This window comes from Triturus cristatus, chromosome 4_1, assembly GCF_964204655.1.
Source record: "Triturus cristatus chromosome 4_1, aTriCri1.1, whole genome shotgun sequence".
Classification (NCBI taxonomy): Eukaryota; Metazoa; Chordata; class Amphibia; order Caudata; family Salamandridae; genus Triturus; species Triturus cristatus.
The window spans coordinates 292,471,758-292,488,280 of NC_140585.1; the positions used below are offsets into that span (position 1 = coordinate 292,471,758).

Here is a 16,523-nt window from a genome sequence, read left to right on the forward strand (position 1 = left end):
CACCTACCAAATACGCCATTCTGTAATTATAATATATGGGATTCTGTCATTTCTGTATAAACGCCAGCCTTTAATCGGTGGCTTGTGACGCACCCAGTTGCCTATTATGAAGAAAAGACGTCAGAACTCGACTATTGAAAGTTATTACGGTCGAGTTCTGACGTCACAATACCTTTCTGCCTGAGCCAACAGCCGAGGTGAAAGGCAGGTCAGGAGCATAATTGAAGCAGCTGTTTAAAGCAACATAAATAAATGTTGCTTTTCTTTATTTTGCTGTATTTTTTATCTTACAATGACAAGCAGAGAGAATGTTTATTTTTTGCACTCCTTAGATAGAAAAAAAACTACACTCTTTCTCCATGTTTCTTCACATCCGGAGCTAATGCAACATTTTTTTTTTTTTAAAAGACTTGTATTGAACTGTTTGTTATTGCAACAAATAACTAACAGATTTTTTATGTGTTTAATTTTTCACTAGAGGTTTTATCTTTATTCTTCATGTTTGCAAAGATGCTCATTTCATATGAAAGAGCTATGCACCAAGGCTTTAAGTGGTTTGTCGGAAAGGTGATGGCCTCGCTCTTCTATATGGTTATGGAACTCCTCGGTGGCTAGCAATATCCTTATAATGTACAGCAGGAGGTACTTTATCCCTTTTATAATTTATTTTATGTATTTGATACAATTTCAAAGATGCACATGAGTAGAGAGGAAAATGTTATTACAGCTGGATGGGTGTGCCATGAAAAGATTTTGTGTGTGAACAGGGTGTAAGGAGCAGAGTCCGGCGGCGTAGCTACCACTGGTGCAGCAGGTGCAGCTGCACAGGATCTGGAGCCCCGAGGGTCACATTAAGCTCTGATGTTTGCAGCAGTCAAAGGGGCCATTTTCCATGCTTGCCCCAAGTCCCATGGCATCCTTACTACACTACTGAGACAGTCTGGATGAGAATGGATTACAAAAAACAGGATGTGATGGGGAGGTGGAGGGTAACGTGATGGGAGGAATAAACTGACAATTGTCATTATTTTTAAATAGTGGACACATTTACACTTTGATGCACAGGGAACCTAAGTGTTCCTTCCAAAACCTGACGATTTTTGTTGAAGTGCGAAAACTGGGTTAGAACACAAATGTCTGAGCTAAGGTGGATTACGAAAATCTGCCATTTTTAGTTTGGAAACTTTTTGTTGTGAAAAAATATGCCACACAAGAGCATTAGCATCCCCCTATGGGGGACATTTCCTCTGTATGTGTGTTGCTCCATTTCACCTGAAAACCTTCTCATATTAACTTAACCCCTTCGACGCTCATGACGGAGCGGTTCCGTCATGAGCGTCGGTTGCGCTGTGCGCATGACGGAACCGCTCCGTCATGGCCCCGCCCGCGCTCAGAACCTTCAGCACCGCGTGGAAATCCGCGCAGCGCTGAAGGGGTTAACTCTAAGTCGTGACTCACAGCTGATTCCCGGACCAGAATCCTGGAGGGGAAGGGAGAAGGGAGAAGTAGAATGAGAAAGAGAAGAGGAGTATCGTTAAATTCCAAGTAGTCACAAAGCCTAATATACCCCGTATTACTCCAGGGAGGTTGAGCAATGCCACAGTTCCCAGAACTGCAGTATATCTTGAAAGTTTAGCCTGGAAAGAAGCTGTTATTCTGCCCTTAGTATTCTTGTGGCGCTCTAAGAAGGTTCGAGCCAGGGCAGAACACAAGCCCCCTGTAGCCCCTGCGGTACACATGGCCCCCAACTTTTCAGGACCCCTCCCAAAGCTTCAGGTGGCTCCCATTCAACTTAAGGCCAATGAACATTTGTGAGATATGGGAGACTAAGGAGCCCCTCTTCACATCATGAAGGGGGTCCCATCACTTTGCAAGGCGCCAGTGGAGCGAGCAAGGTCGACCTGAGTACATATAAAGAACTTCCCCTCATGCTGCACTTTCCGTTGCACAGATGGTCCACTATTGCAGGTACCTCCATATCTTGCAGCTCTTTGGCCTAACAAAGCATGTCCCTTCAGCATATTTGCTGGACATCAGGATAAAAAGAAACCTAGCACTTAGCAAGCTACAGGTCAGTCCTCCTTGCTACCATCTCAAGCAGCTGTCTCTTTCCGCAGCTGCATTAAGATCAACCTGATGGTGCTACCACTATGCTGTGGCCTAGAGGACCCCTGCTAGGCAGCACGAAAGTCCTGTTAATGAGGGCCACTCCATATCTCCCTTGCTCCCTCAACGAGTTGTCATGTAGGGTAGAAAGCATGCTGTATGTTTCTTGTTTTGGGGACATTCCTGGTATGCAAGCATTGGAACCTTTTTGGGGGCATTTTCCAGACTCTAATTGGACCCTCTTGTTAATCAAGGGGCGCATTGCACAATCTTGAAAGTCAGAGGTTCCCCCATCATGGTATGGGAACGCTCTAGGACTTCCATTTTCACTGACCTTGTGTACATCTGTTTCATCGAAAGAACCGTGTGCATTAGCGCCTCCATTTCTGATCCCATTGTCTTTACCACTGCATTGCATTCACCTATCTCAGCAAACCAGCATGAAGTGAGTTGATGGTTTGCCTCAGAGTCTGCTGACCCCTCGGCAACTCCTAATCATGTGCAGACAACTCCTTCTCATCTCAAATGTTTTAGTCACTTATGAAAACCCACCGGTAGGCCCACACACACACACACATCATGGCCCATAAGTATTTCTCTGCTCAGGAGAGGGGGAAGCCCATATTATCTACAATTGGATACAGGGTCTCTGGCCATAAACAACAGAGAGGTCTCTCGCGGCCCTAACAGGACTTCGTTCAACTAAGCTGGGCAGCTACCCATATACATATTTACATGGTTATAAAGTAACGCAAAACTGACATGTGAGAGAGACGGGCAAATGGTGTCGGGGGAGCTGTCACTCACTCCAACTGTAATGCTGGTATAATGACCGGCTTCGCACTGCTATGTAAATTGGTCTAATACTATTATGAATGTAGCATCATGCGGATGACTGATGTACTGAGTACTGCTTGTAATGACACTCAGGATGATTGTTTGTTACTATTTGGTTGAAAAACAATAAACAGAATAAAAAAAATAAAAAAATAAAAAGTATTTCTCTGCTCGAATGATGGTTTCTTCATGTGGAAACATTTGTCAGAGTGAGGCTTCCTGTTAGGGAGATCCTTTATAAAACAGTTTTGCTTTAGAGCTGGAAGTATGATGGACTGATTGCCTATACAGCATATTCATTTGAGAGTTCCCAGTTCCTTGGCTCCATAGGATTTTATACCCAAGCCTAAACATTTATCAAGGGAGCAACTACATAGTCTTAATAGGGTCTAAAGGCTTACATCTTAATTTCTCTTAGCGACTCACATTCCTGGGTGGGATGCTTTTTTTATGTTGCTGAAGGTTTCTCAAGTCTAGATCTTTTTCCACCATTGCAGATCTCTGTACAACATAGGTATCTATTTGGTCTTTTTCCACTTACATCCGGGCTTACAACCGTATGCATCCACAGTATCGATGTGATATAATCCCGTGATCCCTGACCAAAGAGTTGCTGTGAGCAGATAAGGGACCAGGACTGACTTAAGAATAAACAATCATTCAAACCAGGAACTGTCTATTGTGCTGAGTTAGGCCTGTCAAACGTTGGTGCAGCCGGCTGGAGCCAGGCAGGATTCTCAGGATATCCACATTGGAAACATGTACAATGAATCTAAGGGGGAAATTGTTTAGGTGGCTTGTGCTCATCCTGAAAATGTAGCGTGGATCTGTCTTCATGGATCAATGGTGGCCTAAATCTAGTAGATGCTTCCAAAGTGAATGTGTAAATAGTTCTTTACTTCGACTTCCTCTACTCGTTGAGTTTGTTTAAGGCTACTGCTGCTTACCATTTGGGCACCTCTTTAACAGTTAGTAGATATGTGCATCAGATGTGCAAAAATGATCTCTTTCTGTTCTTAGATGAAGTGCGGAATGGCAAATACCGCCATCTTTTCCACCCAGAGCAACTCATTACTGGCAAGGAAGATGCTGCCAACAACTATGCCCGCGGCCACTACACCATTGGCAAGGAGAGCATCGATCTAGTGCTGGACCGTATTCGAAAGCTGGTGAGTATAAGGGCTGATCGCAAGTGCTGAGCTATAGTGCTGGCCAAGGCTGCTGAAGCAAACAGCATGAGCGTTATTGTAGCTGTGATAGAGTAGACTAGAGCAAGAGTGCCATCACAGCCATTATAGTGCGGACATGAGTGGTGTTGCAACCGCCATAGGGCAGAGAATCAGTGGTATGGCAACCATGATTATGCGGTCACCCCAAACACGAACTGTATAACATAATCATTCTTGAAAATTCCCCCAGAATACATAAAAAGCATAAAAATGTATAAAGCAAAATAAACATCCTCAAATTTATATAATGAGACTATGGAAAGTCACAGTTCTGTAACATTACAAGCCTGTATGGAGGTGCCTCTTGGGAGAATGTTTTGGAGGATATCAGTGTGTGCTTTTCATAAAGAAGGGTGTTGACAGGACTCTGTGGAGTGATGATACTATGTTGAGGTCTTGTGATCGGACGATGTTGGCGAGCGGTGTCATGTATACGTTGAAGAGGGTCGAGCTGAGGGATGATCCTTGGGGTACACCGCAGGTGATCTTGGAGGCTTTGGATCGGTATGGAGGGAGGCGGACTCTCTGGGTTCTGTCGGTGAGGAAGGAGGTAATCCAGTCCAGGGCTTTGTCATGGATCGACGCGTTGTAGAGTCGGCCGAGAGGTCCAGGAGGATGTGGGCCATGGTTTTGCCGTTGTCCAGCAGGGCCCTGATGTCGTTGGTGGCGGCGATAAGGGCGGTTTCGGTGCTGTGGTTGCTGCGGAATCCGGATTCAGACGAGTTCAGAGTGTTGTTCTCTTCGAGGAATTGTGTCAGTTGTCTGTTGACGATCTTCTCGATGACCTTCGCCGGGAACGGGAGCAGGGAGATGGGCCAGAAGTTCTTGAGGTCCTTTGGGTCTGCCTTGGGTTTTCTGACTAGGGCGTTGATCTCTGCGTGTTTTCAGCTTTCCGGGAAGGTTGCAGTCTGGAATGAGCTGTTGAAGATCTTACGGAATTCGGGTGCGATGATGGAGCTCGTTTTGTTGAAAATATGGTGGGGGCAGGGGTCTGATGGTGAGCCGGAGTGGATGGTATTCATGGTCTTGATGATGTCTTCACCGTTGACTTGGTTCCAGGAGATCAGACGACCAGTGTGACTGGGGGGCGGTGAGGTGGCTGTCGGTGATGTCTGGGTGTTGAAGCTGTCGTGGATGTGTGCGATCTTGTGGTGGAAGAAGGTAGCTATGGAGTCGCAGAGGTCTTGTGACTTCGGGATGTCATTGGAGCTGGAGCTGGGGTTGGTGAGTTCCTTCACGATGCTGAAGAGCTCTTTGCTATTATGTGTGCTGTTGTCGATACGTTCCTTGAAGGAGGTCCTTTTGGCCGTTCAAATAAGTTGGTGGTGTCTGCGGCTGGCGTTCTTGAGGGCTGCATGGTTGTCCGGTGTTTGCTCGCGGCGCCATTTCTTTTCTAGCCTCCGGCAGGTCTGCTTGGATGTCTGGAGGTCGGCAGTGAACCAGATGGTTCTTCTGTCGGTGCGTCTGTTTGTGGGTTTCTTGATTGGGGCGAGGGTGTTGGCGCAGTCTTCGATCCATCACTTGAGGTTGCGGGCGGCAGTGTTGGTGTCGGTATGGTCGGTCGGTGGGTCTCGGGCGAGGGTGGTGGTAAGCTGGTCTTCGGTGACCTTGTTCCAGCTGTGGTAGGGGATTCTTTGCTGGTGGTTGTGTGCGGTGGTTTTCTTGAAGGAGAAGTGGATGCAGTGGTGGTCCGTCTAATGGAGTTCGGTGGTGTTGCTGATGGAGACGTGGCTGCTGGCAGAGAAAATGGGGTCGAGCGTGTGTCCGGCAGAGTGGGTGGGTGTCATGACGAGCTGTGTGAGGCCGAGGTTGGCGAGGTTATCCAGTAATGTGGTGGAGTTGCTGTCGTTGGTGTTCTCGAGGTGGAAGTTCAGGTCTCCGAGGAGGATGTAGTCTGTGGAGGCCAGGGCGTGCGTGCTGACGGCCTCTGTGATGGAGGCGATGAACTGTGGCCAGGGTGTGGGGGGTCTGTACATGAGGGTTCCTCTGAGGGTGGTGTTAGGATCGATGTGGATCTGGAAGTGCAGGTGTTCGGCGGTGCTGAGGGTGTCCTCGGTGTTGGTCGAGATTCTGAGGGCATTTCTGTGGACGATGGCGATTCCTCCTCCCGGTCTGTTGGTGCGGTTCCTGCGGGTGATCTTGTAGCCATCCGAGATGGCTATGGCAACGTCGGGTGCCGATGAGCAGTTCATCCAGGTTTCCGTCAGGAAAGCGAGGTCCAGGGAGGATGAGTCGAGTAGGTCCCAGAGTTCGACGGCGTGCCTGTGGATGGAGCGGGTGTTGAGCAGTATGCATCTGAGTTGGTTGTTGTCTGCTTTGGTGGGGTTGGCAGGACATGCAGGTGTGCGCTGCCAGGTGTAGCTGCAGTTTCGGCAGGTGAAGGATCCATGGGTGAGCTTTGGGGTGGCCTGGAAGCAGGTGGAGGATAGGCCACCATTGAGTGCGTGGAGGGTTTTGGCATTGTAGTGGTGTCTGGCATCATGGTGCTCGCGGGGGCCAGGGGACCTGGCGCTGGGCACGGTCCAGGCACGGACGGGCACTGACGGGCGTGCCAGCGGCGCGACCACACAGCGGTCGCCATGATGTAGGGGAGGGGGGAATGGGGAGGGGGAGGTGCTGGGAGGTGGGAGCGGGCGGTAGGTGGAGGGGTCAGTGGTGGCGGGAAAAGGAGGGGAGACCGGGGGAAAAACAATCCCCGAATAACAGAAGTTTTGCAGTGAAATAAATGTAAAAGCACACACAATGCAGCAAAACACAAATTACACCAGAAAAAAGAAAGAATGGAGAACGATCACCATGCGCATTGAGGAGTTAGGACCAGGGTGGAATCGAACCCTGCCAAGGAGAGGGGCTGGCTGGCTTCTGGGCGAAGCAAGGCACCGCGGAGCTGCCGAGGGGAGTGTGTGCCTTGGACCGAAGTCTGAAGACAGACTGGTCTGATGCTGGACAACTAGGTCCCAGCAGCAGGCTGAGATAACATAGATGATCTTAGTCAGGGAACCATGGCAACAAATTCTAGTAGTGCTCGTTGAAGGGTATGTGCAGAGCTCATCAACAGGTGCTGCTCCCACACTTTGTAGGGGAAGGACCGAGACTAGTGAAGCAGCTAGGACCAAGGCCTGGGCAGCCTAAGCAGCCCTGAGTGACGCAAAGCTGTGGATTTTATTTATTGATGTTGGATTTTTATTTAATGACCCCCTCCATTGCCTGGTGGATCCTTCAGAGCTCTGCAGGCCGGTGATAGTCTAGGTATTTGATGGGGAGGTTGAGTCTGATCGATGCCAGTAGATGATGCACATAGATGCAAGCAGGATAAGGATGACCCCAGCACGTGGTGAAGATTCAGTTAAGCCAAAGTGAACTATGTGGCTGTGGTTTGAATGGAAGGGTCAGATGCATTTCAGTGAGATTTTATAGGCTGCTGTAAGAGCAAGGAATAGTTGAAAGATCAGGCCCCCGTCCCTATTGTACCCGATGAGAGCGTGCAAGAGCACCAGTGTGACTGATCCCCTGTGTCAATGGCCGATGTGTGAGAGGCCAATGATTTCTACCAACTTCCTTCATAGGAATTCTTATCTGCACCACAGGTATAAGGGTATTATCACTGGAAGCTGAGCCTGTGCTCATTGGAAAGGCGCTATATGTATGATCTGTGTTAAACTAGGTGACAGTACTGCAATTCTTAACAAACAAGGTGACCTTCTCCCTAAAAGTCACAATGGACGCCACATACATGAGTCCCCGCACACTACATCCACCAGTTTTGCAATGAAGAGCCTCTTCTGTATGTCATTCTGTCACTTTTAGTAAGTGTATGCCATCCATTGGCATCCTGTCCAGAAGCCTCCACATCATATGAGTCATTGCCATCTTGTGCTCAGGTGCTCCATCATACACCAGTCATTGCCGTAGTTGTACTAGTAATAGGGGTATCCAGTATTAAATGAGCCGGGAGAACCAGTATGTGACCAGCAGTACAGTTTGTAGTGGCCGTAGTTGTAACAATATAATCAGTAGCAGTAAGAGGACTATAAACAAAAGTAGTAGAATTAGTAGAGGTAGTGTTGCCTACAGAGCTCACACCATTCTGGGTGAGGCTCTTGTCAGCTCCTACCAAGTGTCCTGCATTGGGCTCTACTTGGGACTTCCCCAAACCTGACATACTCAACTCTAGTGAACTCTAAACTCAGGGGTCCGGATGGCCACCAGCGTTTGAGAACATACCTGAAACGTCCACATTTATTTTGGCATCACAGAAGAATTATTTTTGAAGTAAGTATCTTTGCAGAGAACCCGCATATCGCCACCATGTTGATTAAGAAGTTTGAATTATTTGCATTTTGAAATAAAATATCTTCCTTCCGCTCAACTACAGTGAAATCTCTGGCTTACCAAGATAGCCTGTAGTTGGTACACAAGACAAAACTGCTCATGGATTCTGTGCATTTTCTAGGGTGTGGGTAAATATAAATCTAAGATGTGCTCATCTTGTTCTGCCTGGATCAGTTCTTACTAATATTTTGACAGTGTGGGGAAATGTTAAGGAATTAAATATTTTTCTTCCCAGATTTTAGGTAACATGTACTTACCTATTGATTTTCTTATTTTTACAGAGTGATGCATGCTCAGGCCTACAAGGGTTCCTTATATTCCACAGTTTTGGGGGTGGAACTGGCTCAGGATTTACTTCCTTGCTCATGGAACGCCTTAGCCTGGACTATGGAAAGAAATCCAAGCTGGAGTTTGCCATCTACCCTGCCCCCCAGGTCTCCACTGCGGTAGTGGAGCCCTATAACTCTATCCTTACCACTCACACCACTCTGGAGCACTCGGACTGTGCCTTTATGGTGGACAATGAAGCCATCTACGATATCTGCCGCCGCAACCTGGACATTGAGCGTCCAACCTATGCCAACCTCAATCGTCTGATTAGCCAAATCGTTTCATCCATCACTGCCTCTCTGCGATTCGATGGTGCCCTCAACGTTGATCTAACCGAGTTCCAGACCAACCTGGTGCCTTATCCACGCATCCATTTCCCACTTGTGACCTATGCCCCAATCATTTCAGCAGAAAAGGCCTACCACGAGCAGCTGTCTGTTTCCGAGATCACCAGTGCCTGCTTTGAGCCCAATAACCAGATGGTGAAGTGCGACCCACGGCACGGCAAGTATATGGCCTGCTGCATGCTGTACCGCGGGGATGTGGTGCCGAAGGACGTTAACGTGGCCATCGCCGCCATCAAAACCAAGAGGACTATCCAGTTTGTGGACTGGTGCCCCACTGGCTTTAAGGTGAGAGGAAGGGTACTATAAGGTTACGTGGGGATGGGATATGTGAATGGCAGTAGAGGGGAGGAGAAGAAATTAACTTTATTATATAATAATGAAGAAAATATGCATGCATGCATTTCTAATACATATTATAATGCATATAACTATATCCTTGATCTTGACAGATCAAGCTACAGTAACATTTTACATTTCATCCCAAGCATTGTTTCACAAGGCTACCAGAATTTGGATTTTGCTTCCTATCCGCCTTCTTTTTAGAGCGTGACTTAATCTCCTTCCGGCACTAATTACAAACTCACTAATTCGCAATGACTACCTGAATTTCAATACTATGGAATTGGTGCAATTATCTCTCTTGACCTTTCCTTCATCCTCTGCTCCCCTTTCCACTCATTCCATGCCATACATTGTAATAATTCCCTTATCAGATGTTTCCCATGTACTGCTACTTTTAAAGGTTATTCAGCAAGAGGAGTCTTCACCTAATAGGCGGTAGCCTGTGCAGTATAGATTTCAAATGTGTATAGATCAGTGACTTGGGCTCCCATTACTTTTATTCAAGATTATAGTTTACACATTTTCAATACGGGTAAAGATTTTTGTTCTTCAGTTCCAAGTGCTGTAACTAGGTAAATACAAGCAGGAATGAAAGAAAATCATTGCATAAACGTCTGGTGCCCAAACATCCTTTCCAGACAGAGGAGGCGTGCAGGTTGTAGCTGAAAGCTCCATGCTTCTTTGTTTGGGGCCAAGGGGGAACATAAGGATACTGGGTACACTCCTGGGAGGGCATGAGGGGGAAGCAATAGGGAATCCATTTAAGTGGTCTACATCCATCCAGGAGCTATGTGGTGACCCACACATGTTGCCCACATATTATTTATTCCCTTCTGACTTCTGTTGGACTGTGGATTAATATAGACTGTAGGTAAATTACTTATGAGTTTCATGCATAGACGGTATGGCGCCTTCACAAGTTTTATAGAGGATCTATGACTCGGAGAGTTGCATGCGTGGAGGATGAGGGGCTTAGACTAGTACTTTATTCAAGAAAACCAAGTAGCCCAACTGAAAACGATTGACTTGGACCACCTGACAATAAGGTAATTATTGCATTCTGCACCATAAGAGGAACTCATTGGAAAACTGCTAAACATTGACCTGGATGTGGTTACTACAATACGGACCAGAAATTGGTTATGTGACCTTACTCGGACGCTAATGGTAAAACGAGCAGCATCAGTCTGAGGAATGTCAGGGTCAGAGCTCTTAAAAAATAAAAGCACTGCAGCTCTGAAGGTAGATTTTTAGGCCACCACAGGCTCCATAAGAAGCACAGGAGCCGTACTACACATAAATCTTCGGATTGTAACATAGATGTAGATGTATTCAAATCCATGATAGATGAAGCCGTATCTTCAGCTTTAGTAAAGTTTCTTCCATTCTTACTACGTGTGATTCATCCTCCTTTGGGGACCCAGAGAACTTCAGGAGATGAAGATCTGGGTACAATTCAGTATTCTGACAATGCTCCTGACACGGAGTCTAGGTGACGCTATATTTAAAAGGAGGTACTTAATGAAATAACTCATCTCTGTGCTAATATGGGGTTTGAAGATCCAGTTGAACCCTCTACATCTCAGGAGAGGAGGCTAATGTAGTCTCAAGATATTTGCTTTGGAGACTCAAAACCTCTGTAGAAGATTATTAAAGAGGATTAGAAGGATCCTGAGGAAGACTCGGGTCCCAGAAACTGGAAAAAATGTTCCTTTGCAGAATTGGGACCAGATGGTTTCAGATACCATTAAAGAGACTCTCTTTTATATACATGCCAAAAGTCCATATTCAGGCTTGATTTGTGAAGCCAAAAATGTCTTTATTTAGGTATCTCCCGTCTAAAATAGTCTCTGCTGCAATATAAGCCAATGGGGAAAAATGCATTCTGCCGATTAGATTTTTTTCAAAATCTCTGACTTTCCAGTTTGAAAATGGTGGCATATATGATTCATTGCTTATGAGCACTCGACCCCTTCTGATAACATTGATAAGAGAGTGGAGTTAGCTTTGAAACCTCAGCATGCAGCTACCCGCTCCACTCTCAGAGCTCATGCTTGCGTAGCCTATGAACCATTAATTAATTAAAGACTTTCATAGCTTGCTTTTGGCTTTGGTGGAGTGTCAGACTTTTCCTACCTCTTAGATATGACTTAAAGCTGCTTGCATATATACCCTTGGGTTCAGTCAGAGCATCTATCTCTTTAATAGCAACAAGTAGAAATTACTGACTTATAGCATGGAAAGGAGATGTGAAACAGAAAACTCTCCCAAGTTAACATTTTTGGCCTTCGTTTGGACTAACCCGTAAAAAGAGCTGCAGAAGACAGAAAATTAATTTCTACATTTCATTTTCGTCCTTCATTTTCTTAGCCTAAGCCATCCCAGAATTGCCCAGCATTAAAGATGGTTTGGATAAAGGCTGATCTGTAGGAGGAAGGGAAAGAGGAAGAAATCCTGCATCTGATTCTAATGTGCGTCCCCCGTCTATACCTCCTAAACCCAACTTCACTTCATCCTCTGAGTCAGGTAGGGGGTTGACGCAAACACCTCTACAGAGTTTGGGAAAAAGATCTACCAGACAGGTGTGTTATTGATGTGATGAAAAAGGCTACTCGATGGAGTTTATCTTGAACTGTCTCTTCCAGATTTTTATTCGGGCCCTCTTCCACTGGAACTTCTAATGAAATCTACTGTAGATGCTCAGAAGCTATTACAAAAGAGAGCAATATATTCTGTGTCATTTGGAGAAGATGCAAGGAGTTTATTCAATTACATTTCTTGTGCTCAAATCTTGAGGGGAATATTTTTTTCCAATAATTGACCTAAGAAACATCAATATGTACATAACACTGTACATTTTCAAATAGAGACAATTCAAGAAGTAATTCCAATGATACAACCTGCAGACTTCATGAGTTCAGTAGTCCTGCAGGGCGCATATTGTCACACGCCCATCAGAAAGTGCTATAAGAAAATTCCTCAAGTTTGCTGCTGTGAACAACTGTAATCAGTTTATTGTTCTGCCGTTTAACCTAAAGCCGTCCTCAAAGGTTTGCACAAATATTCTTGCTCCCTTGGTGGCAACTCTACAAGACGAAGGCATACAACCCCACCCATACTTAGATGACTGGCATATTCATGGCTCAACTTTGGAGAAGACACAACATCACATTTGAAGAGTCTGTACTTTAATCGAAGGTCAAGACTGGTTGATAAATTGAGAAAAATCGCGTCTTCAAACTCCTCAACATCTAAAGTACAAAGGAGGCCTTTTCAAGCCATCGCTTGGCTACGGATATACAAACTACGGAACCTCCTCTGGACTCTTGTGAAGATTCAGTCAACTCCAGCACGTTTATGGCTTGAAGTGCAAGGGGATTATGGCAGCCACAGTATTTTTAGTCACTTGGGTGAAGTGTCATAAGAAATCCTTGATCCTTCACATCCTTCACCATCAGGCCCCAACCTCCTTAAGTCTAGAGACTCCAATTCCTATGACTTGCAACTTGCGTCAGCACTTACATAGTGGCTCACTCCAGTGAATTTCTCCAGGGGAGTGGATCCATCTATTCTCTCCTCTAATAATATAGACAAATGCCAGTCTAGAGGGACTGGGACCAACTTTGAACCAGCTGTGTCACTGGGAACAGTGCTCCAGGACAGAAAAGACTAGTAAGTGAACTGGAGAGAACTGACTGCAATATACACAGCCCTCAGGATTGTTGATCCTCGTCTATTAGACAAGCAGTGCTGGTCAGAATAGACACTGTGGTAGCAAAGACCTATATTGTTCCCAGGGGGGGAGTGTACTCCCTAATTAAATGGCTTACAAACTTCTTGTCTGGGCAGAGATAGACCTTCAATCTCTTACTGCAACACATATTCCAGGGAAAGAGAATCTGATGCCAGATCTGCTGAGCAGAGTTTTCCCAACCTCAACAGACTACTCACTAAAAACAAAAAAATGTAAAGACTTTGTTGGAGGTTTGCAAACCCCTTAATAGGTCCTTTTGCTGATATGAGAGACTCAGCTGCTAAACTTTTCGAGGGGGAGGGCTACTCATGCGCTGGTGTACAATGCTCTGCTAACCCTTTGGCCTCGTGACTTCTATATGCTTTCACTCCTGTCCCCCTAATAATGGCAGAGTGGGGGCTCAAGTGTGGCAGAGTCTTTCTCTTTCTACCCTGAGCAGACTCAAATGTATGGCCTGAGTTCTGAATTGCTAGGTCTTTGTAGGTTGGCTTTCACTAAGGGAGGAGCAGAAGGGGTATGGGATGGCATTTTCTGGTCCTAATTGTTTTGCTTTAAACACAAATAAAAATGTCTTAACCATCACAGCTACTGGAATAGCTGCTATGGTAAGAGACTAAAAGCTCATCAACATATGTAGGTCCAAGGTAAGGGATGTAAAGGGCTGTACATTTGCACCTCAGACATTTTATAGATACTTTTTACTTTGTACACTCCGTGTTTGCCAGTAACCCCTAAACACAATCTAAACCTAACCCCAAAGTTCTTCCTTACCGCATCCCTAATCCTTGCATTTTGTCACTACTCTGTGTTACTGTACATTGAGCTGCACCAATTGATTTTTACTCCCATGCTTGATATTTTAATAAGCCATAAAAAGGCAATGTTAACGTTCATCGTGTAAAATAAACAGGTGAAAGAAGGTTGCACAGTTGATATCCGCAAAATACTCTCAAACCGCTGTTATATCCAATCAGAACAGCAACACAGAGCTTGGCTTTGGTATTTCTTTGGTACCTCGAAACAATACAAGCTCACCCTGTAGAACCAACAATAAGAAATCATTTGATGCTGTGGTCTGTCAATAAACCTTGACTGATCAAATTTCATGGGTAGTTGTGGCGCACAAACAACTCACTTCTTGAGGATGACTTTGTGGATCTGTACAACTGCTGGACATAGCAAGGAGATCGGATCTTTATAACCGATTTCTATATTTAGGCAAACAAAATCAAAGACATTGAAAAGCCTCTTTTCTAAATAATCTGGAGGTGTTTGGATAGGGTTTAATTGCCAACACATAATAAAGCACAATCATTGGACTGGGTACTTACTAAGAACATCACTATGTAGGGTGTATCGATCCAACCGATTCTGTTGGACAACGATTCCATGATTGAGAGCCTGGTATATACAAAGGTGAATAAGATATCACACGTAACTATTCCTAAATCAATCAAAAAGCGGAATATGAATATCATAACTAAAGCCAATATCTAATTTCTGATTTTACAAAGAAAAGTGATGTAGGGATTAGAGATCTATGAGAACGTCTGCATTAAATATTATCAATTGATGGAGGGATTAGTAATCTATGAGATTGTACAAACTTAAATATTATCTTTAATAAAACACTGATATTCAAGAACTATTCAATCAATCAAGCATTTGTAGAGCGCACTACTCACCCGTGAGGGTGTCAAGGCGCCAAAGGGGGGGAGGAGCTGCTACTGCTCGAACAGCCAGGTCTTGAGAAGTCTCCTGAAGGTCAGCAGGTCCTGGGTCTAACGCAGGTGGATGGGGAGGGTGTTCCAAGTCTTGGCGGCGAGGTGGGAGAACGATCCAATCAATGAAACTGTTAATAATTATCAAGTGATCGAGGAATTAGTGATCTATGAGACTGTATAAATATAAATATTATCTTTAATAAAGTCACTGATATTCTAGAACTGCCCAATCAATAAAAGTGTAAATACATCAGAGGGTCCATCTTAAAATCTGAATAATGATGAGCTTGATGCCTTTAAGAGAATGTTAATGAAAGTGATTAGAAATGGACATACAAGTGGGACTCGTGTTGAAATGGATCATACTAATAAGGTTAGGGAATTGTAAACACAGAAAGCAAAAAAGTACTTATCCAACTGCTTTAAGAGGGCTGAAAATGGAAGGTTTAGAACACTGTCAGGAAGTTCAGGTAGTTTAAAGTTCAAACTAATGACAGCATTATGGAGCGCAAGAGGGACTTGCAGATGAGAGGATCAGCTAGAGGTCGATATTTCAAACTTTTTTTGAGGAGCTGGAGTTTTAAGGTGAAAGAAGGAAATTTGAGGTCACATTTCTTACAGTGATCGGGACAACAATTGTAGGCAAACATTTAGAAATGTAAGTCCACTAACCAGCATTGATATTATTGCAGATTGTACACTATGCACGTTTTTGAGAATTTTTAGGAAGGGCAGTTTATAAGCCATTTCCTCTTAATAAATCCCTTTTTTTAATTTTCAGGTTGGGATCAACTACCAACCCCCTACAGTGGTGCCCGGAGGAGATCTTGCTAAAGTTCAGAGGGCAGTGTGCATGCTGAGTAACACAACCGCCATTGCTGAGGCCTGGGCTCGTCTCGACCACAAGTTTGACCTGATGTATGCCAAGAGGGCCTTTGTCCACTGGTATGTGGGCGAGGGCATGGAGGAAGGGGAATTTGCTGAGGCCCGGGAGGACTTGGCCGCCCTGGAGAAGGACTATGAAGAAGTGGGCACAGACTCCTTTGAGGACGAAAACGAAGGAGATGAGTTTTAATGTGTCTTTACATGTTTATGAATAAGTACCGGAGAAAGATAGAGACTCTTTTGAGGGTGATAATGAAGACAATTATAAAATAAAAGCCTTGCCCATTTCATGACGCATCTGCTATTTTTATTTGAGGTTCTTGGGAAACATGAAATGAGAGAGATCTTATAACTATTCATCACATATTTTCTTAATAAATATTTGCCTCACATGACTAAAATTAGCTGCTATGCTGTACAACTATTTAACTATCTCACACTCAGTCTATTCTTCAGGAACCACCAACCTCAATCAGGTTTTGGAGCTTGTGAAGAAATTAAAGCTCGTTCTACAGTATTGCTAAAGTGCTATAAAAGAAGTAAAACAAAAGAGTGGTATTTAAATTGTTATTTATGTGATATATGGCGTCCTGACACCCTGCATTGGGATGAGTAGGTTCATTACTCATCCCAATGT

At 44.8% G+C, this 16,523-nt stretch overlaps 1 protein-coding gene across 2 annotated transcripts in view; it reads left to right on the forward strand.

Annotated features, from left to right (window-relative positions):
- Positions 1 to 16,174, forward strand: part of TUBA8 (tubulin alpha 8) — a 122,086-nt gene extending 105,912 nt beyond the window's left edge. For both annotated transcript variants that reach the window (XM_085652110.1, XM_085652109.1), the window contains exons 3-5: positions 3,964 to 4,112; positions 8,786 to 9,466; positions 15,783 to 16,174. In XM_085652110.1, coding sequence (XP_085508236.1) covers positions 3,964 to 4,112; positions 8,786 to 9,466; positions 15,783 to 16,076 — 1,124 coding nt within the window. In that variant the 3' untranslated portion in view covers positions 16,077 to 16,174. The remainder of the gene's footprint in view (positions 1 to 3,963; positions 4,113 to 8,785; positions 9,467 to 15,782) is intronic.
- The last annotated feature ends 349 nt before the right edge of the window (positions 16,175 to 16,523 follow it).